The following is a 25,829-nucleotide window of genomic DNA, read 5'->3' on the forward strand; positions in this document are numbered from 1 at the left end:
AAAACACAAATTTTAAAATCTTCTGATGTGAGGAAATGCTCAGCACTGGGGAGAAGGAACATGTATATAGGCATGCCACTGCAATATAGCTCATAACACCATAGAAATTTATCACGAGTAAGGAGACTTAGAGAGGATCTTGCTCAGTACACAGGTCAGGGATTGGGCAGATTCATAGGGTTTAGGTACACCAATGGCTACTAGCTATGAATACTTCCACATTCGGAGGCAGTAGGCTTCTGAATACCAGTAACAAGTGGTGACCCTGGTCTCCTTGCCCAGCTGGCCTTTTAGGGCAATTGTTTGGCCATTCTGTGAAACAGAATGCTGCACAAAATGGACCACTGGCCAGATTCAGCAGAGCACTTCCTGTTATGTGCTTAAGTTAGACCTTTGTCAGTTATTTAAGGAGAAGAGATTTCTACTCTGGAATATAAACACATCAGAGCCTCTGAAGACATTATTTATGCCTTTACTTTCATGCTTGCTCAGACATCACAAGCCCTCATTTCATCTGTTGTTTTGATGAATCATTCCAAACTCTTCTTTCTGATGATAGTACAATGCAAGGTTCAACAGCATCCTTTAGACCCACAGCATCCTGAAGCAGTCTGTTTAGGTACTCTTGCCTCCATCTGCTCCACTACTTTAAAGGGATTTTGAATCTTATCCTGTAAAAAAAAAAAAGTCAAAAGGGATGTTGATGTTGCTCTATTACTTTAGATACTAAAAGGGGTGAATGAACACGAGAACTACATGCTAAAACACTACCAACAAAGTCAAGGAGAATGGCAAAGTTCTGGGAACTCTTTATTCCTGTGGCTCTGTGTATTTGTTCTCTGAACAGGGATTTGAACCGGGTTTATTTCCCAGTACAGAGCCAGTGTTTATTCTACATATATAATGTCAGAGTTATTTCTTTGACTTTTTAATTGTCGTCTTTAAAAGGTTTTTTAATTTCCATGATTATACACAAAACTTAATGCAACCTTCAGGGTCTGCTTCTTTCTGTAACTCTGTCTGTTTCCCCCTTCCCAAGAATCTGCTATTATTTATCTCTTTCTGCAATCCAAGCATTAAAAACATTTTTTTAATGTTCACTGATACTCTAGTCCAGTGTTTCCCATTTGCAGGATTCTGACCCGGTACCGAGCCACAGAAGCCTCACTACCGGGTCACAAGAAAAGCCAAAGCTAGCCCCACCCCATCTCTGTGTTGTGCAGAGAAGAGCTGGGCTGCCTCTCCTTCCTTTCCCCCTGCTCCCAGTGTCTGAGAGAAAAGCTAGCATCCACTGGAACTTTAGACCCATGAAGTGTTCTTCAAGGTATGAGTTTTCATGTGCCTTGCAGTATGTTCTTTTGGGGAGATTTCCCCGGGAGGCCTGGGCAGCAAAGAAGGGTGTGTGTTTTTTTCAGCCGGGAGGGGCGGGGAGTGGGCATTCCAGTAGCTATTTTTTTTTACCAAACGACCCCATGGCAGAATTTTTGCTGGGTGGGGTCATCTGATGGTAAGGAAGGCTTTTTTTTTTCTTTGCCTCCCCTTCTTTCTTTCTTTCCCTGCAAGTGATGCTCTGTATTCTTGGTGCTGGGAGGGGGGGAAGCAACAGTGGGAGGGCTTCCCTGGCCCCACTGGTGGACATTCTGGTGCTTTTTGGGCATTGTATGAGAGAAATTTGGACTGGATAGTCCACTGGAATGATCCAACTTGGCTCCTCATGTTTATATCCTTTCTTTCCATGTCTTTCCTTTCCTTTCCTTTCCTTTCCTTTCCTTTCCTTCCATTTCATTCTTTCCCTTTGTCTTTCTTTCTTTCCTTCCATTTTTAGTGGATGAAACTTTTCTGTTCATCATACTGTTGTTGCAGACATAGGAGCTCTGCCAATGAAAAGTTGGCACCCCCAGTTGTAGCCAGGTGGCCTTCTATGAGATTTCTGTGTGAGTGAGTAAGAGTAAGAGTTGTGGGGCAGAAAGAGATTATTGAAGATTACTGTGGTATATCTCAACAGCACTGGAAGAGATGGTACTATGAACTTGGCACCATTTTACTGGTCCTGCTTTTAACAGCTGTCTGACACCAAAATTAAACTCCTCCTGTAGATATTAAAAAGGATGAAAGTAGTTCACTGGCTAAGTATCTGCACACAGGATGCTTTTAAAGGCATGGGAAACACAGCCAGTAAAAAGCTACAAGCCCCTCATAAATATTCTTTTTGAGGTAATTGCAGAAAAGCTTTATGAACTTCATATAACTTGAAATTAATTCATTAATCGCAGTACAATTCTCTGCTACCTTTCACAGCCATTTCCCCATGTTTCAACCAAAGAAAAGTAGGAAAAATAGCTGCCGAAAGATTTTCTTGAAACCAAGCAAGCTTGGTTTTAGCTTGAGGCAGGGTTCCAGTAGTAGCAGCCAAAGGAACGGCCTAGTAAATGTGTCAGCATATTTTGAGGTAGAGCAGCTGCCAGGGCCCAGTGTGGGTGGTACACAGTGCTGGCATTCCTGATGGCAATGGCAACAGCACTCCCAACTGCATACACTGGCCAGTGTTGTTGAGGAAGGGATGTGTAGGTGGTGCAGGCAATTGAACATGGGCATTAGGAGTGCTTGCAAGCTCGAGAAGAGTACACAAACAGATAGGTGCATGCAGGTGTGGGAGTGAAAGAGAGGACCGCCCACTTTCCATCCCCATTTTGGCTCAGCATGAGTTTCAGAGAGATTTTCCTGAAAATGAATTTATTTCCAAAGAAGAGGCAGGTTTGGGGGAGTGCCATGGAAGTGACATCACAGGAAAAAGTGGAGTTTTGGTTCAGTGTGCCCCGGAAGTGACATCACTTGGTCTTTGACACCACAGGAAATGACAACATTCCTGTCCCCCAGCTCCACCCCAAAGTCTCCTGACTCCACCCCCAAATTTTAGTGGGTCACAAGTAGATGTGTAAAAATAACCGGGCCATGCGAAAGAAAAGTTTGGGAAACCCTGCTCTAGTCTTCAACCAGATGTTAATGCAAGCTTGATCTTGATCATTACTGGTCACAAGTGGAGGAAAACAGATACCATTTTCTTTTATACCAACTCCATCTGGGAAGATCTGAATCTTTCACTCTTTTCCCATCCTTTCTGAGGAAGACAGTAGATTGCACTTAATCTGCACTGCAATGAAACCATTAATTTTAGCTTTGTTCTGTTGACATGCACAGAAGCACACCTGTGGCACCCAAATCACTGCCAAAGGAAACAAATCACAAAATGGCAATCAGTTTGGATCTTGAATACCATTTCCAATGGAGGCACTTAAAGGAACTTTTCTATTCTACTTTACTCAGGGCTTGATCTACACAAATAATTCCCTGTGTTTTATTTTTATATCATACAGTAACAGATAAACTAATTCTGCCAAATAGTTCAACCAGCATTTTTTCCCTTCTGTTTCTAAGAAATGAATTTTGGTAAATTACAAAAGTAACAAAAAACGTATGTGCAACTGCTACTTTGAATTCTGTTCAGTAAGATAAACTATTGTGAAGCTCTCCTCTTCTGATGTATGATTTTGTAATATGTTTACTATCTTAATGTGAAAGCAAATGCCTCATTTCTGTGGTACTACCTTCCCAGTTAGCTCAGATAATGCCTTGCAGTCTCTCTCACCCAGAACTCCAGCATCAGCATTGAAGTCAAGCAGATTTTGCAGCATCTGTTCACCGTAGGCTCCCTGTTACGTTTGGGCTGGGGGTGGGGATTGTTTATAATCTTGTAAAATCGTGACTGCTTTATGATGCCACTGAGATTACTCTTAATACAGCACAGTGTTTATAAGTATGTGCTAGAAATCCTTGATTCAAGGCTCAATGTCATCATGTCGTGAACTTTCTTAGCCTACCATTAGCATAAACATATTGGTTTACTGTACCAAATTACTGCAATTGGTATTGAGATAATATAAAAGGCAGGATGTTGAGAAATCGAACAAGTTTGGAGCCAGAGGACAGATACTTCAATGTATTTTTTAAAAAACTACAAAATATGCTGATTTCTGTATTAACCAGTCACACAAGATCACAGTGGGGTTTTACCAGCCTGAGTTATTCCACATAACACTGTGTTACATAAGAACATAAGAGAAGCCATGTTGGATCAGGCCAATGGCCCATCAAGTCCAACACTCTGTGTCACACAGTGGCAAAAAATTTTATATACACACATACACTGTGGCTAATTGCCACTGATGGACCTGTGCTCCATATTTTTATCTAAACCCTTCTTGAAGGTGGCTATACTTGTGGCCGCCACCACCTCCTGTGGCAGTGAATTCCACATGTTAATCACCCTTTGGGTGAAGAAGTACTTCCTTTTATCCGTTTTAACCTGTCTGCTCAGCAATTTCATCGAATTCATAGGGGTGTTCTACATCCCTATAGTATTAAAGGGTTTATCCTTGCATTATTCCTTACAAATCAGAAAAGAATATATTTGCCTCCTGACCTGGAGGCTGGAAACTGAACACAGGTAACTGACTTTAAATTTGCTGATGAATCCAAGATTGTCTCAAAAATGATGGCTATATTTAGTTGAGTCACATTTAACCATGGTTGAGGGAAAATATGCACAAACCTGGCTTCTTGGAGACCTTAAATATATATCCCTCTTGCCCTCATCCCCTCTAACACTGAGAATCAAAGTTCACACTAACTCCAGTTGCCTGTGATGCATAACTGAAGGTACATAAGTTTACCAGAGTTAGTTTTTCTTTCACTAAATTGGATCCAAAGCCAGGCTTTAATCCAGGCTTGGAGCACCAGCTAGGGAGGGGATAAAAGATGACTAACTTTGGTTAATCTGCATGCAAATACTACAAGTAAATGAAGTTAGTATTTCATCATGGCAGGAAAAAGGGAAGATGGAGGAATGAGGTCCACAGTTTTTCTTAACCATAATTATATAGGACATCTGAATGCAACCCATGTTAGTGGTATTGTAGCTTAGGCTACATTACTATGATAAAACAAGTTATGCTTTATTATGAAAAGACATTTGTGTCTCACAGTTTTTCTAGGCGGAATTAAGCCTTCAAGACCTCACTGTAAACCTCCCCTTGGGTTCAGCTGTTTATCTAAGAAATGCCTCTAAGGCCCTCTCTCCCACCCCACCCCAGAAAGCACAAGGTTAAGCTTTCTAGGACACACAGCTGCTTGGCTTCACCAGATGAAGCGGCAGGAGGGGAGAGGTCTCTTTTAGATAAGCCAGCAGCAAGATAAGGTCAAGGCTGACAGGCAAGATCCAATTAAGTGTACTGCATGTGCAAGAAAGCTCTCAGGGAATGGGAATCTAAAACATTAGTGCTCCTCAATTACTTATCATCAGAGTTCTCTAACTTTTATTATATTAAAGTTGCCTTTTGTGTCATAACTTGATATCTGAGCATACATTCACAATCCTTGTGACTGCAACTACACAGTCATACTCCCAGATTAATTCAGAGTTAGTCCATTACAAATAGTCTATGTGATCAATTCAATTTCAAATCGTATTCAGAACATATTCCAGAGCCAACTGGTATAGTTCTGGAGGGAAAGAGGAAAATAAATACAAGAGATTGATCAGGAATTCTGATAACACAACATGTCTGCACATACAGGTGGAAGAGAATCCCCACAAATTTTGATTAGCCACTCATGAAGGCAGCAGAATCTTCTCTCTGATAATTACACTGAGCTTCAGGGGCTCAAGAACAAGATAGGCAGTGTTCCCTGTAGTCACACTGAACTTTGGAGGCATTTGGAATAAGCAAGACCTCTTCAAAATTCAGTGCCAGGTCAGACATGAGCCCTCACCCATTCCCTGTCCTGCATCATCTTTTTAAAAGATATGCCTTTCATTTGGCAACCTGGTAAGCAGGTGTATGCACTCTTAGAAGTACTGCCATTCTTTGATCATCTACCACAAACTAAAGGGCATTACATCAAATCTTCCAAAAAGGGAATGTCTGAAAACAGCATAATACTGAAGATCTCTTCTTCAATCCATGTAATATCTTACACTGCCTTAAGTCCCCAGTGATGAAAAGACAAGGTAAAATTTTTATCTCTGCAGGCAAACTTGTGCATTTGAAACTTTCATTGATGCCAGAAGGACCAAGTCATGATCACTGGGGAGTGATCTTAAGTCTGCAGAGATGTAATTAAACTGTGCAACTCAGTTTCAGCACTGGGGGATGTAGCAGCTCTCAGAACCATAAGAATTGCAATATTCTTTTTTTTCTTTGTCAAAAGAAACCCCTGTAGTATTTGAATAGGAGATATAAAAGCTCCAAAATGCCTGATAATTGGGAGGATAGAGAAGGAAAGTAGCTGAAGCAGCTTTTAGAATTATTATTATCAGGGCTTTTTTTTTTAGAAAATGCCCAGCAGGAACCCATTTGCAAATTAGGCAAGACCCCCAGACATCACCATTGTTTCACACAGGGCTTTTTTTTGGTAGAAAAAGCCCAGCAGGAGCTCATTTGCATATTAGGCCACACCCCCAATGCCTAGCCAGCCAGAACTGTGTTCCTGTCCTTTCCTGCTCAAAAAAGCCCTGATTATTATGCATAACTTGAATCCCTTAGTACTCCCTGTCCAGAGTGGTGACTCATCAGCATTCTGTTAGTTCCTCATGCATATTCAGATCAGAAATATTCTAAAATTTAATTTCATCATATTCCAGTGTACATGAATGAACTCCAGTCATAGCATTCATTCTTAAAAGTTGCCCTTGGATGTCAATTCAAAATTTGCTGCTGTCCAACTAATTTTGGAATGGTCATGTACAGGTAGAGCTCAGATGGTTGGATGCTTCCCTGTGTAAAACATCCTCTGCACAAAGTAAACTAGCATATCCAGAAGTGCGGTAGGTCAGGACCCTTCTTAGTGACATCTAGTTTTCTATCTGAAACATATTTTATATGGCTCATCAGTCACAGAAGCCCTCACTTGCCATCTGAAACTGCACACCTCAGTGAAGATGCAATTAGTCAATATATCTGTGATTAGAGTTCTCTACCTTTTATTTTAAAGCAGCTGCAGGGAGGGGACGGCGCCCCCACTCTCTCCATTAAGGCTAACAGTGGGAGAGAGAAATACTATTAGAAAAATGATAAGGGAGGGTTATGCCTACTCCTGCATCCCACCACAGTACAAAAGTCCTGATTCAAATCAGTCCCCACCCCCAGCTTTTTAAAAAAAGATGCTGGGAGGTCCATTTAAAGGTCTTCCACATCTCTTCCAGGGGCCTCCTGAGAACTAGGACTTGCAGAGAAGAGACTAGTCCTCTCAGTACTTCAGCTGTGACATTTTTCTGTTATGTTCAAAGCTACTAGCTTACGCACACCTCTCTGACTTCAGTCCTGTGGAGGAGAATGATGCTATTTGTGCTACCTGCAGCATGGTTTACCTACGCAAACAGTGATATATTAATGCTGCTCTACATTGACCCACACCTTCGCTTTCTCAGCAGTACAGCTTTCAGGAATTGGCAGCATCTGCTCCACTGGACGGATCAGAAACTTCGTAGCAAATCTGGAGTTCTGCAAAATAGTTGCTGTCTCCTTATCCACTTCTACCACTTCTCCTTGCTGGGAAGGGAAAAGAGAAAAGGGGGGAGGAAAGGAAATTTGAAATGAGGAGACACCATGGGTTACATGCAGAAAGTCCCTGGTTCAGTCCTCCAGTTCTCAAGTCACAACTACTGGGAACAACCTAAGACCCTAAAGAGTCACTGCCAATCAGAACAAATACCACATTTATAACTAGCAACAAGCAGGACAGACAGGTAGTAGTTTGATAGTAATGTGTTTTTTGCTTCCTACAACACCCACTATCCCCCTGTCACTCCACCTCTCTAGCCACCTATCTTCTTTCTATACACTTAACATGTATGGTTCTGCCTAGGGGGTGGTTCACAGATGCCTATCACGGGCTGACCGAAGTACCAAGTGGTTATATGTACAAAGAGACTGGGGTGGAACTGGATGGTATTGGGGGGGCATGTTTCCTATAGGCGAGCTATCTCATCTTAGGGTTGAGAGCCTGGAGACAGAGCAGGCAACCAACAAGGAGGCAGAGCTGCTGCCAAGAGATGGGGGATTTAAAGGGCACTATTCTGCATAGTTTAAAGCTTAGATATGGAGTGGAATTCTCACTTCTTACTTTACTTTATTTGATTTATATCCCACCCTCCCCGCTGAACCAGGCTCAGTTTTATGTTTTACAGTGGGAGATAAGAACAGAATTCTGAACCTTCAGACCTGTACCTTGAACTTGTAGTTAACATCAAACTCTAGTTCTTTTTCATATCCAGTGATTCCTCCATTGTAAATAACTTCACACCTTTGGGATGAGTCATCCTGGGGAATCTTAAACAGGCGGAAAGTGGCAGAAACAAATTGGAAATCACCTGCAATGAGAACATATTGGCAAGCCTTAAGGCCACTCTCAGAGGAAAGGTAATACCACTTCTATTTTAAAAGCAAGATACCAGAGGCAGAAAGAAGGGAAACAACATAAATTTCTGGTCTGATATAGCACTTATTATGCTTGATGCACTAAGATGATAGAGGTAATGCCTTGCATATCCCAGCCCTTATGGACGTCAATCAATTCAGTTACGTTTCTGTAACTATTGTACTTGCTTAACTTGCACTAGATTCAAATTCTACCAAGTCTATCTAAAAACAGCTGGTAGTGGACCTCATCCATTCTGAGTGAACCAATCACCTTTTCCCCTGGATCTTGTTTTAAACTAGCCTTTATAAACCTCACTGCATCTGATTAAATGAGCTCTGACTCATAAAAATTTACACTGAAATAAGCATTGTTAGTCTTAGAGGTGCCATTGGACTATGGTTTAATTTGGTGTTAGAGCAACACTGCCACTCCTCTGGAACTTTTTAGCCAAGTGGACAAGATATGTATTCCCAGGATTAAACCAGACAGGACATACGAAATCCATTATCAGGATTTCCAATGAGCATAAATCCATAAGTCATGGGAGAGGGAAGAGACACAAGTAGAGGAGTGCTTACTCCTTTCTGCTATATTTTTTCCCCATGTAAAAATTATCTTCTGCCAAATCTACTATTTTCCCAATAGAAAATAGTATCATTCCTCCTGCATGGCAGTATGTTTTCTCCTAAATGGCAAAGAGCAGCTGTGAGGAAGAGTACTGAAAAGGATTAAACATATTTTTCTCCCATGCTGCTTACCAACTTGCTCCCTTTTTCACTCCCCCCCACAACTACTTTTAAGGAAAGGAAACAACAACAGAAATACTGATCACAGCTTTAAGACATCGTTATTGGTTTGGCCATAGCAAAGAAGATATCCCTAATCCATAGGCATCTAAAAGAATCTGAAAGGAAATAAAGCATTCCATTGTTCCTGAATAAACAATATTTATTAGTAACATATGGTAGCAAAACTATATCTACAAAGACTTAAAAAAGAAAAATTCTTCTACCCCATATCTTACTTTTCCCCCACCCCTCCCCCCGTTACTTGACCCCCGCCAGTGTTATTTACTTAAAAAAACAAATATTAAAGGTAACTTTAACTATTAAAATTATACTTTTGTTTTTTAAAAAATAAAAAACTTAATTATTATCAAAAATTGTCCAATGTCCTTTTATTTTCCACTCTTTTTCTACGTATCTTCTGAACTTCTTCCAGTCCAACTTAAAGAGCTCCAAATCATAGTCTCTTAATTTTCTTGTTAATTTGTCCATTTCACTCCATGACATAACTTTTATAATCCAGTCCCATTTCTCTGGTATTTTTTCTTGCTTCCACAGCTGCGCATACAATGTCCTAGCAGCTAAGAGCAAGTACCAGATTAAAGTTCTATCTTCTTTTGGAAATTTTTCCATTTGTAATCCCAGCAGAAAAATCTCTGCATCTTTGTTGAATTCATATCCTAAAATCTTAGAAATCTCTTGCTGAATCATTTGCCAAAACGTTTTAGCTCTTCCACAAGTCCACCACATATGGTAGAAAGAACCTTCATGCATTTTACATTTCCAACACCTGTCTGGCATCTTGTTGTTCATCTATGATAATTTTTTTGGAGTCATGTACCATCTATACATCACCTTAAAACAATTTTCTTTAATACTTTGACATGTTGCGAGTTTCATAGTGTTCTTCCACAAATATTCCCAAAATTCCATCTTTATTTCTTTATTTACATTAATTGCCCATTTTATCATTTGAGATTTCACTACTTCATCTTCTGTAGACCATTGTAAAAGTAATTTGTATACTTTTGAAATTAATTTCTCATTATCTCCGAGCGGAACTCTTTCCATTTCTGTTTGTTCTTTCCTTATTCCTTCGGTTTTAATATAATTCTCCACCAAACTTTTTATTTGTTGCATTTGAAACCAGTCACATTTATAACTCAATTTTTCAGCAGTTTTCAGTTCTAATTTTCCACTTTGTATTTTTAATAGCTGATTATATGATAGCCGTTTTTCTTCGGCTGTTTTAGCCGTTATCTTTATCACTTCGGCTGGCACTATCCATAAAGGTCTTCTCTCATCACCATATTTCTTATACTTTATCCATGTATTTAATAGACTACTTCTTATATAATGGTGAGAGAAAAGACAATCCATCCTCTTTTTTCCATAATACAAGTATGCATGGCAGCCAAATTTTTTTCCATGGCCTTCCAACACTAAAAGTTTTTTATTTAGCAACGTTATCCATTCTTTCATCCATACTAAACAAACTGCTTCATGATACAATTTTAGATCTGGTAATTGGAATCCACCTCTCTCTTTTGCATCTGTCAAAATTTTCATTTTAATCCTTGGTTTCTTCCCAGCCCACACAAATTCTGAGATTTTCCTTCGCCATTTATCAGACTCTTTAGCATCTTTCACAATAGGGATAGTTTGAAACAGATACAATATCCTTGGTAGAATATTCATTTTTATTGCAGCTATTCTACCCAGCAATGACAAATTGAGCTTGTTCCATTTTAGCATATCTTCCTCCATTTTAAACAAATCAATATTTTTCATTGTTATCTCCACCCCTAGGTACTTTACCTTGGAAGTGACTTCACAGCCCGTTAGTCTTTGTAATTCTTGTTGTCTATTCATCTGCATATTCTTGCACAGAATTTTAGATTTTTCTTTATTTATATAAAGTCCCGCCAACTCCCCAAACTCTTGTATTTTCGTTAACAACAAAGGTGTAACTTGTATGGGGTTTTCATTTATAAACATTATACCATCAGCAAATGCTCTATATTTGTAAGTACATCCTTTTATTTGTAATCCTTCTACATCTTTTTCTTCTTGAATCTGCATCAATAAAATTTCAAGAGTCATTATAAACAACAATGGTGAAAGCGGGCAACCTTGTCTAGTACCTTTGTTAATTTTCATTTCTTCTGTAAGATCTGCATTAACACACAACCTTGCCCTTTGTTCAGAATATATTGCTTTTATCATTCTTATAAAGCTTTCTCCCAGCTCCATCTTGTCCATTACTGCAAACATAAAGTCCCAGTTTAAATTGTCAAATGCTTTCTCTGCATCCGCAAAGAATAATGCTACTTCTTTTTCTGGATGTCTTTCATAATATTCTACAATATTTACAAGTCCTAATATTGTCTCTTATTTGTCTTTTGGGAAGAAAACCAGCTTGATCTTCCTTTATAAAATTTATCAGATGTTGTTTAAGTCGTCCTGCCAGGATTCTTGTAAATATTTTATAGTCATTATTTAAAAGCGAAATTGGTCTGTAATTTTTCACATTTGTGGCATCTCTATCTTCTTTAGGTATCAAGGAAATAACAGCTTCTTTCCATGTATTTGGTACATACCCTTTTATTCTTATTATATTCATCAACTTCTGCAATTTTGGTATTAATTCGTCCTTAAAAGTTTTGAAATATTTAGCTGTATATCCATCTGGCCCGGGAGCTTTCCCGTTTTTCATTGCATTGATTGCTGCTTCAATTTCTATTTTTTCAATTGGGATAAAGCATTCCATTGTTGTAATGTTTTCAGCTACTTCTGGAATTGAACACAAGTCAGCTGTGTCGTTCCTATCTGCTAGCATGTCTTAGATATTCCTAGTTTCTACCCACAGCTGTATAACATCACAAAAACAGTTGCAACTATGCCAGATCAGTGGCTCAAGTCAGCCAAGATGTTTGAAAATCTGGGTGAAGAAATAATGCAATGAGAATGTATTCTGAGCACAGAATATAGATAATTTCAGCCAAAAAGGAAAGGTGCAGAAAGCCATCTCTCCCTCACACACACTCCTTCCATCACAGGTACACTTAGTCTCTCACACCTGCTGTGCTCTAAGCTGAGAATGCTTTACTCCATACAAAGACACAACCATTGGGATTTAATGTAGCATACCAAAGAGGAGATTTTTTTTTCTTACCCACAACACTTTCCAGCTCCTTATTATTGATGGTTATTCGAGAGGCTGTCACCAGTCGAGGTGGCAAGAATCCAACATCCTCAGCTATTTTGTACAGATCCTCCCACCAAAGGGCTCCACCTAGGCACTCACCTAAACATGACATAAGAACAAATGGCACTTGATGAAAATGCCTAGGGAACATGGAGAAAACAATGAGACACAAAGATACTGGAAGGCCTAAAAAGATTGCATTCTAAAAAGCCCCATGTCTTTTAATCACTCTTGGTGCCTAATGTTTCCACCTGACTACTGATGGGTAAGGAACTAATGTTTTAAAACTGTTTTAATGTTTCAACTAATGTTTTAAAAACAAGACTCTGAATTAGTAAAAATAGAAGATTATGTTAGGAGGTATTTACATATATTAATACTTCACATTTTGGGTACTTTGGAAAGGTGGAATCTGTACATGCTCCAGAAAACCATTAACATGCATTTAAAATATGCATACATGTGACTTTTTTTTTTTAACACACAGCAAATGGAGAGCCTTGCTTTCCTCATTTGGAAAGTGGTTAAACTGTGTGGTGGCCCCTAAGGGTGGGAAGCCCTAAACGCTGACTAAGGGTTGTGAAGTTCCAAGGCAGAATCCTGAAGCAAGTGTGGCACAGAAGTTACGATGCAAATTAGGGCTAGGAAATCTCCAGTTGCTTCTATGCAGAGGGCTTTTGTTCACTGTTATTGTTCTCTAATCATCCACTTCACAGTTTCCCCCTCCTTTGCTCCGATCTTTTGGAAACCTGGTTTGATACACTGGGGAAAGATCACATGCCATATGGATGGGAAGGTGTATATTTTTGCAGGTCCTGCCCACATCAGCTGCCATTTCCTGCCTATACCACTAGAGCAGGGGTGGCCAACGGTAACTCTCCAGATGTTTTTTGCCTACAACTCCCATCAGCCCCAGCCATTGGTCATGCTGGCTGGGGCTTATGGGAGTTGTAGGCAAAAACATCTGGAGAGCTACCATTGGCCACCCCTGCTACTAGAGGGCTTTTTAAAATCACTAGCACAAAAAAGTTCTTTGGTGGCATGCCGGAGGGGGCCAAATCACAGAAACTATATGGAAAACCAGGGCTTTTTTGTAGAAAAAGCCCAGCAGGAACGCATTTGTATATTAGGCCACACACACACTGATGCCAAGCCAGCTGGAACTGTGTTCCTGCTCAAATAAAGCCCCAGGGAAACCATCATGTGTACAGCGGCAATGAGAGCTACAGCGGCAAACATTACTGTGTAGCAGTAACCTCAAACTCAAATTCCATTTAGCCATGAAGCTCAGGGGCACCTTCAGTCCACTTTCACTGCGCTTTAACGATTGCAAGTGGATTTTGTCAGTTTACACAGTAAAGTGCCATTGCAAAGTGCCTCTGAAAGTGCATTATTCAGCATGTATGAAAGTGCCCAAGGTGACTCGGAGCCAATCACTCTTTCTTAGCTCAACCTACCTCACAAGGTTGTTCCAGGAAAAAAATGAAGGAGTGGACAACCACATCCATGCTGAAAAGCTGAGAAGATGCTGATAAAATCTGATGGGGCCAAACGTCTCCCACAGTCAAAGCCTGCACAGACTGAATCCTCATTGGTCCATACTAATCCACACTGGGTGTGATCATGCATATTGTGCCCCATCATTCTAACATAATTTGGGAAGAAGGAGTTGGTGATGTCAGAGATTTCCTAATCCATTCTCTTCTAATGTCAGTAAGGGACTATAATCCCAGTCCAAAAATTCTCATGCAGAGCAGCAGGAAGTATGCAAATAACAGCAGAACACAATTGCTACTGGGTTTGGGATGCCCAGACAGTAGCCTAGGTTTAGAAGAAGAGACAGAGTTCAAACCTTTTGAGAAGTTTCACAAGAGAAAGTCAGAAGCAATTTTAAGATTATATGCTAGAAAGGAATATGCAGTATTGGATTTGGATTCCAACATTGGTTTATGTGTGGTCAGGAAGGAGGGGAGGAATTCACTCACCCCACAAGATCTTATGTTTCCTGATCTCCTCAGGCAGGTCATGGCTGGCATATACGTCACTGAAATACATCTCTCCGCCTGTCTGAGAGAAACAAAGAGAAATGGAATCCTTAATCACGACAAATAAACAAATAATAAAAACTGTCTCCAAAGCTTGATAGGAGAAAGAAGGCATGGAGACTGACTGGGTTAAAGCCAAGGAAACTGCTTGGCTAAGACTGCAGTGCCAGTTCCAGCCACTGTTCACTAGCTGTTGGGTTTTTTGCAATGGATATGTTATGTCTTCTAAAGTAACTCAGTCAACCCAGCCAAGCTAAATTAACCAAGGTCTCTACAGGCAGCCCTGGCTGCCTCCTTGTAGGAAAGTCAATCATCCTCACTTTGTTTACATAAACAGAATACAGTAGCAGATGGGCTGCAAAGCACATTACAGACAATGCAACCTGCATTCAGGAGACGGTTCTGAAATTTTCTGTCTAGTGACTCTTCACAGGAGATGACCTACATAGGCACTTCTCTCCAGACACTGAACTCAAAAGGTTTCAGTGCTCAATACTGACTGTACACAATTCCCAGTAGCATGCCTTGGTGCAGCTGCTTCCAGCCAAGAATTTTTTTTGTATGGTTCAGACCTCTTCCTCACAGCAGAGTTCCCTTTTCTTGTCATTGTTTGTTTCATAATCAGCTGTCACTTTACCTTTAACACTCGATAGGCCTCATGCAGGACGGCTCTTTTATTGGGAGACAGGTTAACTACACAGTTGGAGCTAAACAAGAGAGAGAAGCTCATTTAGGGTCTCTGAAGAAGGACAATAAGGGACAGACTTTACTAGGCTAATAAGAACAAGCTGTGGAACAAGGCAACATGGGAGTGTAGCTTCCCCACACTAGTAAAGAACAGAAGAAATCTTAATCCCCTTTGTGTCCATGAGGACTCCTGCTTTCTTCCCCTAGTCCAGCCTTGACACAAGATCAAAGCACAGATGGCCCTGACCTGGATAGTCCAGGCAAGCCAGATCTTGGAAGCTAAGCAGGGCCAACCCTGGCAAGTTCTTGGATAGGAGATCTCCAAAAATACCAGGGCCAGCACACAGGGGGAGGCAATAGCACGCCACCTCTCTGAATGTCCAAGCCCCACCAGGGGTCACCAGAAGTCAACCATGACTTCCAGGCACACACACATACACAGTCCAGGGATGCCAGCCTCCAAATGTGACCTGGGGATCCCCTGGAATTACAGCTCATCTCAATACTACAGAGGTCTGTTCCTCCAGAGAAAATGGATGCTTTGGAGGGCTGGTTCTACGGCATTGTACCCCACTGTCCTCCCAAGGCTCCATCTCCAGATCTCCAGGTGTTTCCCAACCCAGATCTGAGAACCCTAATCCACCATCTCCTGTCAGTGGTCAGGTGGGACCTGGCAATACACACACACCAAAAAAAAAACCTCACCAAAAATGGAGTGCAGACTCTAGTTTTAAAAGCAAGATGATTTTCACTTAAATTTTTTAAAAATCCAAGTCAGATAAACTTTCCTGATCTAGATCAGGAGCTTACCTCCAAAAGTGACCAGCAGTAGGACTGGCAAACAAGTTTCCTAAACATCCCTGCCAGGAATAAGGAGCCAAAGGAGAGCATTTGCAGAAGAAGATCATCAGGCAAGAAGAGGAAGTGCATCACCATTCTGACACACCCACTGATTCTCCTTGCAAGTGCTGCCCAAGGCCATTTCCCCCACAACTGGGCTCCTTCCAACCTCAGACCTCAAGGCAAAACACAGTTTTAAAAAATGTGGGAAGGCAAGCCATTAGAAATGGTCAAGCATCCCATCTGGCCCATGCAAATGTCCCCCTCCTCCAATTACATTAGCATTTTGAAACAAACACAAGATCAGGAGCCCAGTGCCTGCTTTCCTATGTACAATTCCATCCTCAAAGATTGCACATAGAAAGTGATGGACTGTGTTCTTTGTAGTTTCCTCAAACACTACTATAGTGTGTGATTCAAATCTCACCTCTCTCATAACCACTCGGTTAACAAAGTTTGAGTCCAGTGGCACCTTTAAGACCAACAACATTTTAATCAAGGTATCAGCTTCTGTATGCTGTAATCACACTTCTTCAGATGCAGACCATTCGTTAACACTGTTTCCAGGTCTGCCCTGGGTCCTGTCAGATGAGTCCTGGGAGGTCCATGCTGAAATTTAGTTCTTAGGAACAAAGGGGCTCAATTTGGATCAGGACTATAGAAAGAAAGCTCCAGAAATAGTATATGTCTGGTATAGTTAGGAGCTCAGTCTCCCCTTCCTTCCTGCAAATGTACTATTAACGACCTACATTACAGGATTCTTATAAAGATTACAACATAAAGTACATGAAACAAATGACAGCTTAACTCACCGTACTAATGCTATGTGTTATTAAGCAGAATTCCAGCATGCAAAAAGAGCTAGAAAGAGTACCTACATTACGAGGTTATAGTTTTCATCCTTCAGGCCTGCTGCTCCCAGTTCTTCTATGTATCCAAGGATGAAGTTTACATTGGGATTTTGGTAGTTAAATTTGTTCATGTGATAGTCAATGTACTTCTTTGCTACTTCTATCTGAAGGGAAGTAAAGTAACCAAAAGAATGAAAAGACAAAATAAAGAAGAGTGCTTAAATGATTCTTAAAATGTTGCTTCATATATGCTGTCACTACACCATGGGTTATCACTGATCTTCAAGGGTCATTAATTTAATCCCCACTGCCTTATTGATGCCTAGCTACCAGCTTGTCCTTTTCTCTCCAGACTGTTGTCCATATATGCCATGGTTTCAGTGGTGCTTGCTGCATTTTTCCCCAGTCTGAATAAAGCAGTATGACTATTTCCCTAGATCAGTCTAGGGTCTGGATTTGCCTTGCCTGGATTGGTTCAAAAGAACCTGACTCATGAGGTCACTGTCTGTTCTTTAGTGCAACCATGCCTTATAAAACAAGATACATATTTTCCTTTGCCAGACTGTTATTCAGAACAACACCAATATGCAATGCAGTTTGCCAGATATCAATGCTTGCTTTGCTCCCCAAAAAAGCATTAACAGCCTCTCTAACCTCTCTGTTCATCCAGTGCATCTTTACCCCATGCTTCCTCCAAAAAGCTAAGGTCAGCCTACATGGTTAGAGAGCTAAGGTCAGCCTACGTGGTTAGAGAGCTAAGGTCAGCCTACATAATTAGAGAGCCAGTTTGATGTAGTGGTTAAATGTGTGGACTCTTATCTGGGAGAACCGGCTTTGATTCTCCACTCCTCCACTCGCAGCTGCTGGAATGACCTTGGGTCAGCCATAGCTCTTGTAGGAGTTGTCCTTGAAAGAAAAGCTGCTTGAGAACTCTCTCAGCCCTACCTACTTCACAGGATGTCTGTTATGGGGAGGGGGGGAAGGTAAAGGAGATTGTGACCACTCTGAGACTCTAAGATTCAGAGTATAGGGTGGGATATAAATCCAATATCACCTTCTTCTTCATTTTATTTTCACAACAACTCTGGGGGATAGGCTAAAAGTGTGGGACCAGACCAAGGTCACCCACTTAGTTTCATAGCCAAGGGATCCTGATTCAACATTCTCCCAGGTTCTGGTCCAACCATTACAACAACTGCCCCTCCAATCTTACCTTCTGTCATGTCAGCCCCTCCCCACCTACCAAACAGACAGAGGGCAAGCAGCTGCATATTTCCTGTTATAATTTCACAATATAAAGGGCTAGAGACTCTGTTTTAAAACAAAGCTGGGAACTAATAAAGTGTAGCAGTAGATATTATAATACTACAGCAATCTAAGAATTCCTGACTTTTTAAAGTCCTAAAAATGTTCCAATACATGGGGGAAGGGAATGATGGATTAGAGGTGGAGGCAAGGAAAATTATGCTGATGTGACTAGAACCTGCAAAAATGCACACCTTCCAATCCACATCATGTCCAAAGGTACTTTAACAATTATCTTTCCAAAAGAAAACCAGGGTGTGTTTTTTTTTAAATCTCTATTACAAGAATAAACACATTTCATTACAAGGGTAAATGTTCCTTTGCAAGATAAGAAGCTACAGATCTCAGGACCAATTTATACAATGAACATCTACACTTCTGCATAATAATATTGACCATGTGACAAAATAAGCATGTAGTGATGATTTTTGTACTCATACATAGAAGCAATAGCTATATAACAATTTTGAATTAATTGAAATAATATACAATACAGAATGGGAAAGAGGTAAAAGGTTACAAAAGAGGAGGCTGTAGATGGGTCAAGGTGCAAGACTTAATATGGAAAAGGTAGGCTAAGAAGAACATTGAGCAGTTGTATCCACAATAAAAATAAGAGTCAACAGCTCTTTCTGCTTCTCACAATCGACAGATAAAACTACTTGTTTGAATTCACTGGTGGGGGAGGGATTTCCTACCTGAGCTTCAGTCATGTCTATCCCAGTGACATGTCCTTTCTCCTTAACCAGTTTACTGAGCATGTAGCAATCTCTTCCACTCCCACTGCCCAAATCTAATATCCAACAGTTTTCTAGGCACTCTGGTATCACCAGGCCACAACCATAGTACCTGGGATAAAGAGAAAAGAGGAACAACCTAATGTGAAACGAAATGATGGGATAGAAATGATGGGCCAAGTATAGCAAGAGCCAATCCATATCAACATAGTTTCACAAGAGGCATACAACAGTTATGATTACATCTGCTGCTCTTCAACATCCTTCTGCCATAGTTGAACAGTTAAAAAACTAACCACATGTTTCTATGCAGAGTAACTCCAGTCTAAGCCCACTGAAATTCTCAAGACTCAAATAATTTTGCATGGCACTGAACTCTTATTCAAGTTTTATTCTATGCCAAAAGTTATTATATATTTCAACAAATTAAATAAATGCAATGAAAGACATATAATGAAAATAGTAATGCAAGTATACACCATACCAATCCTATCCAACATTCTTGCAATTAAAAATTAATCTTGAAGAGTTTATACAGCAATATGTGCAATCTTAATAAGATGTCTCATTCACTTTTTAATGCAACATTTGATGTATAGTCAATCCTGCCTGCTATCAAATAACAGGCCCAACAGCTCCCTTCTAAATATTTTTATATAATGGGAACATAGAACATAATGTTACAATTTTTCTACCACTGTTCTATCACACTAGCAAAGCCTGTCAGAATATGGGACATTATTAAAGCATCCTCTGATTTACAGAGAGTACCGCTGCAGTTGGATTGTTAAGTGTCTGAAAACAAAGTAAAGAACTACTAGTTTGTTTATTTAAATTATAAATAGTTCACATTTCTCACTTAAACTCATGGGGGATAACATCCATCTAATCTACATGATGCGACATACAATAAACAATGCAATAAGATTTGGATTGCAGGAATCTGGAACAGAACTGAAACAAAGCATAAGCTTTAATGTGACACATTAAATAATACAGAAACTAGTGGGATCAGACATACAGCAACTGCCAGTCCGAAAATACACCAAGCATAGTCTACAGTCCCTGTCTCTTTACCAGAAACATCTTTCTGAACCATTTTGTTACAGTACACCCCAATTACATGTGTAAAACTGCCTCTTGAATAATTCCATTTTAGAGTTTGCAGAATGTCAGGAGAGTGTGAGCTTTAAGTAACTATGTGTCTAATCAAGTAACATAAGCTCCTTTTTGACATAATAAATGAAGTGTAAGATTATTAACCAGCTATCAATTATTGTTAGAGAAAAGGTCAACTCTAACATTTTCTTTTATATTGCAATAACTCTGTAGTAGCAAGGTGGTGCTGGTGGAAAATGCCATCAAGTCACAACTGACTTATGATGCCCCCAATGGGGCTTTCAAGGCAAGACACATTCAGAGGTGATTTACTATTGCCTGCCTCTGTGTCACATCCCTGGCATTCTTTGGAGGTCTCCAGACCAAATACTAGCCAGGGCTGACCTTGCTTAGTTTCAAAAATCTCATAAAATTGGGCTAGCCTGGGCTATATCCAGGTCAGAGCAGAACCAATGTAGTCCTTCTTAAAAATCTGCATGGATTTCTGAGTTCTTGGGTCAACAACTTACATCAAGTAAAAATTTAGCTATTTAATCTACCAGATAAAATTTTGCAGCCCCAGTCTTCCACTCTTAATTTATCCTTAACACTAAAGGATTTAAGAGTTCCATACTAAGTATACACAAACAAATATGCATATCCTTCCCATGATACAATTCAAGTGAGTGAAGCTCAGTCAAAAACATAATACAGTACTTCGCTGAGACCTCCTCATGCACACACTGGAGTGCTTCTCTGACAAATGCAGGCAAAGGTTTCGCTGTAGTTAGGCAAGTACTGGTTTTGAGATCCGTTGTTTTTGTCACTTCTTTGCTATAGTAATCCTGAGAAGGGAAAAGTAACACCAAAGTTATAAAACAACAACATCCCCAAACAAACAAACCACAAGATCTAAGGTTCAGGTAGGGGCTGAATGTTCAAAGGTGTCCAGGGGCCAAATCAGGTCCCTAGAGAGCTCCTATCAGGCCCCTGAGCAACTGGCCATCATCTGCTTCCTGCTATCTCTTGCTTCCTTATGCATCACAGCTTGCTTTGCAAAGCTTGCTCAATTGCACAGGAGTTACAGAGCAAAACCTCTATTTTCTCCATTGGCTAAGGCTCCTCCCTTGGGGAGGAAGGGGGAAAGGGAGAGCTTGCTTTTGCCAGGTTCTCTCAATCGCACAGCAGAGCTACTGAGCCAAGCCTCTCTTCCTTGTATTGGCTGAGGCTCCTCCCCCTCCTGGTCTCCTGGGGAAGGAAGGAGCCAGAGCTTCCTGTGCCCAGTTCCCTGGATCCCATGGGAGAAATACAAAGAAAGCACATTTAAGACTGAGTGCTAATGTTTTAAGAATGTTTTAAGTTTTTTTTAAAAAAAATATTTTAATTGTGTTTTTTGTGTCCTTTATAAAGTTTATCTCTCTGCTACCTAATCTTAAATAGGTATACACATGGACTGGCAAGGTCTCATTTATGTCAAATCCGGCCCTCATAACAAATTAGTTCGACATCTCTGTATACAGTGTTCAATGGAAACAGATGCCCCTACCAAGATTCTAGATCCAAACGATACTGTTTGGCTCACACAGTTTGACAAATACCTTGAATCCAAATAGAATTACAGTGCAATCCTAAAATGAGTTATATTTCCGTAAGCCTGTGATGTGACTTCATAGGATCACACTAACGTGGCCTAATATTTCACATATATACAAACACCAAATCACCTTCCGAAATACCAGCCTCCATGGGAAGGGGGGAGCACTGTCTTTGACAGGTTCAGGACAGAGAGGCTAATTAAACCTGTTCTTTCCAGAGTATACAAAACCTCTTTTTATTCCAATAACTTTATTCCAAGGTGACAACAAAAACTTCACTTCCCGAGGCTAGGGCTGCCAATCCCTAGGTGGGGGCAGGGGATCCCCCAGTTTAGAGGCCCTCCCCCAGCTTCAGGCTCATCAGAAAGCGGGGCGGGGGAGAGGGAAATGTCTGCTAGGCACTCTATTATTCCCTATGAAGATCAATTCCCGTAAGGCACAATGAAAAATTGATCCTTGGGTATCTGAAGCTGGGGGGGGGGCTTTTTTTGAGGTAGAGGCACCAAATTTTCAGCATAGCATCTGGTGTCTCTCCTCAAAATACCCAAGTTTCAAAAAGATTGGACCTTAAGCCCCCAAATAAGGTGTCCTTATTCTTCATTACTCCAAATGGAGAGAAGGCATTTGAAAGGAGTGTGGTCTCTTTAAATGTGATGGCCAGAACTCCCTTCGGAGTTCAATTGTGCTTGCCACACCCTTGCTCCCAGCTCCACCCCCAAAGCATAGACATAAACTATGGGGGGGGGGGCTGAGTCCCTTCCGGGCAACCAATAGAGGACTTGTGGGCTAGGGGGCTTAGACCTCCCCCAGGCAACCAGTGCCAGGCATAGTGACAAACTATTCTGAGTGTATGAAAATGCTTTCCAATCCCTTTTAGATTTTCAAAAGGGAAAGATAATGATCTTCAAAGGCCAAAAAAGTCTTTCAGATCCCCAAACACAATGGACACAAATCTGACATCAAGAATCCCAAGAATGAGAAGCCTTTCTTGGCAGAGACTGACCAAGAGAGAGATCTTGGGGTCATGGTAGCTAACTCACTGAAAATGTCAAGACAGTGTGCAATTGCAATAAAAAAGAAAAATGCCATGCTGGGAATTATTAGGAAGGGAACTGAAAACAAATCAGCCAGTATCATAATGCCCCTGTATAAATCGATGGTGCGGTATCATTTGGAATACTGTGTACAATTCTGGTCACCGCACCACAAAAAAGATATTATAGCATTGGAAAAAGTACAGAAAAGGGCAACTAGAATGATTAAAGGGTTGGAACACTTTCCCTATGGAGAAAGGTTAAAACGCTTGGGGCTCTTTAGCTTGGAGAAATGATGACTGCAGGGTGAAATGATAGAGGTTTACAAGATTATGTATGGGATAGAGAAGGTAGAGAAAGAAGTACTTTTCTCCCTTTCACACAGTACAAGAACTCGGGGACATTCAATGAAATTGCTGAGCAGTTGGGTTAAAACGGATAAAAGGAAGTACTTCTTCACCCAAAGGGTGATTAACATGTGGAATTCACTGCCACAGAAGGTGGTGGCAGCTACAAGCATAGCCAGCTTCAAGAGGGAACTGGATGAACATATGGAGCAGAGTTCCATCAGTGGCTATTAGCCACAGCGTATTGTTGGAACACTCTGTATGGGGCAGTGATGCTCTGTATTCTTGGTGCTTGGGGGGAGGGGGGCACGGTGAAGGGCTTCTAGTCCCACTTGTGGACCTCCTGATGGCACTTGGGCTTTTTTTTGTGGGCACTGTGTGACTCAAAGTGTTGGACTGGATAGGCCATTGGCCTGATCCAACATGCCTTCTCTTATGTTCTGTAGGAGAACACTTGAACCTTCCTGGACACTCAATTGGGACCTCAGAGTAGCTGTTTTATTGCACAGTTGCTTTGAATGCACAGCAACTGTTTTCTATTCTGCCCTAACTCAGAGACTCCAGACATGCATTTACCAAATTAAGGTATCTATGATGTCATAATTTTGTAAATTTCAGTACAATGTTACCCTTATGAACAAGGCAGAAACAAGACACCTGTAAATGAACATCCAGGGAAACTTTTTTAAAAGTTCCCCTAAAGGTTTTTCTATGTTGCGTTTTAATGTCAAATTTGCGAGCATTAGATTATCCTATGCACATAATATGCATGTTTGCAGAGCTTAACGTGACTATTCATTCTAAAAGTGAATTTCAAAAACAGGACACAGCAGGATACTGCTGAGATACTACCAGAACCACTGGCCAACTCACACCTTTTCCTGGGTTTGGCCTAGCCCAGGGGCATTGTTAAAGGGAGTTCTTGCTAAATTTCTGGGTGGCTTTTCCCTAAATCCCCCATGGCCCCATCTCCATAGGCAGTGATAATGGAGGCCCCCCTGTGATGTCACTGGCTCCTCCCTATGATGTCATTGGATCCCAGTTTTTTTAGGGCCTCTAGCCGAGCCCCAGCCCCCTGCGGGAAACTGGAAAGTCTACACCCCTGCCCCAAAGTCCCCAGATATTTCTTGAGTCGGACTTGGCAACCCTACCCAGGGCACTGTCACCTGGCTAGGGTTGCCTTCTTCCAGGTGGAGTGTGGAGATCTCCCAGAATTACAGTTGACCTCCAGACAACAGAGTTCAGGTCCCAAGGGAGAAAATGGTAGCTTCAGAACGAGGGTGGACTGGACTCCATGGCACTGTGATCCTTCCCATCCCCAAACTCCTTAAGCTCAACCCCAAACCTCCAGGAATTTCCCAGCACAGAAATTGACAACACAGAGTTGGCAACCCTACACCAGGCTGCATGGGTGCGATAGACAAGAGACAAACAGACCCACATGAGGAAAGAAATCCGGCAATCAGGACACGAATGCACGGAGTCTTCGCGGGCTGGATACAACAGGGCCTCCCCAATGAGCTGCATTTGACAAAATAATCAGGCAAGGCATGCGCATCCCAGCCAAACATCCGGCTATTTCTCTCACCTGCACCTCATTGTATATCCGCTGGGCAGCCACTACAACGAAACAAAAAGATGTGAAAATATTGTGAAGGATCCTCATCTTACTGTCTTATAGTCGGGACCGATTCCCTGAGGCGCGTGCGCACGACCTGTCCCTGCAGCAGCCACGTCCATTCAACCACGCTCATCCCCAGAACAACCTCTATTTCCCCCTCCCGGTAGAATTTGTTCCCCGCCAACAAGATAACCCTGATTCGTCTCCCCCTTACTGTGTGCTGCGTTCCACAGCCCGTTCTCAAGCCCCGAACCCTCGCAGCACGGAAGCACGCAGAGATTTCCAAAATGGGCGTGGCCCGGTGTTATGAAAGGAGAGGCAAAACCAAGTTGCCGGAGGTGGAAGCGATCCGTTTCGGGGGACGCTGCTGATTCTGCTGGAGGGCCGCCTTTTTCCTCAAGGCATTCGCGTCTACTTTGCAGTAGTTCTTACCTATGTTACAGGCTACAGGCGTTTCGGTTGGATGAATGGGCGTTCAAGGGACAGTCTCTTTGTAGACTGTGTGGCCGCCCTCCACTTTCACTACAGTTGTTTTTTTGTAGTGTTGAAAGGTTCAAAATCCGGGAAATTAGCCGACGAATCAGCCTGGGGGTTACCAGCCAGTAAGGCATACTGGTTAGGGAGCCTAATTATAATTCGCTGTAGAGAGCAAAGGGGGCAGCCCATGTATGCCAACGCTATTATAAGCTGGGAAGGCAGAGGGTGGGGGGTGGTATACAAACACAAACTTTTCAGAACAAAGTGTCTACAAACATTCCTGAGAAAGATATGTAGTCCATGTCAGAATTCCACCACCACCACCCCCCCAATAATATAGCATCTTATTGACAAGTACAGAAATTATTCTAGGAGCAAACTTACCTGTCACAATATATAATCTGTCACATAATTCCCACCTGGACAAAGCAGTCTAAAAAACACTATTGTGCCAATGCACAGTAACAGTTTGAAAAGTTAACCAATATCTTCTGGTGTATTTATTTAATGATGTGGATGGATGTAAATTGATAGCCAACAGGGAGCAGATAGCCAACAGGGAGCAGATACACCATCTTCTGATGGTGTATTTATTTAATGATGTGGGTGGATGTAAACTGATAGCCAACAGGGATCAGATAAGGGAGCAGGGAGCAAATGCTCGGGTACAAAACCAGAAAATCCAGGCTTGCATAAACCAGCATGTTTAGTGGTTAGAGTG

The 25,829-nt window shown here is 41.3% G+C and overlaps 1 protein-coding gene across 4 annotated transcripts; it reads right to left on the minus strand.

Moving 5' to 3' along the window:
* Positions 1–456: 456 nt before the first annotated feature.
* AS3MT (arsenite methyltransferase) lies at positions 457–25,101 on the minus strand. 4 transcript variants are annotated; one of them, XM_060241754.1, is made up of 11 exons: positions 24,846–25,101; positions 24,599–24,630; positions 20,752–20,879; positions 18,898–19,048; positions 16,922–17,058; positions 15,154–15,223; positions 14,457–14,538; positions 12,439–12,570; positions 8,286–8,428; positions 7,473–7,607; positions 457–671 (listed from the first exon to the last, which is right to left on the minus strand). In XM_060241754.1, coding segments are annotated over exons 1-11 (1,110 nt in total). In that variant the 5' UTR covers positions 24,847–25,101; the 3' UTR covers positions 457–572. The 4 variants fall into 4 exon arrangements, with proteins under 4 accessions (XP_060097737.1, XP_060097734.1, XP_060097736.1 ...); XM_060241751.1 differs by having other exon boundaries at positions 24,599–24,886; XM_060241753.1 differs by lacking the exon at positions 24,846–25,101 and having other exon boundaries at positions 457–665; positions 24,599–24,720.
* Positions 25,102–25,829: the final 728 nt, after the last annotated feature.

Source organism: Heteronotia binoei, chromosome 6 (assembly GCF_032191835.1).
Source record: "Heteronotia binoei isolate CCM8104 ecotype False Entrance Well chromosome 6, APGP_CSIRO_Hbin_v1, whole genome shotgun sequence".
Taxonomy (NCBI): Eukaryota; Metazoa; Chordata; class Lepidosauria; order Squamata; family Gekkonidae; genus Heteronotia; species Heteronotia binoei.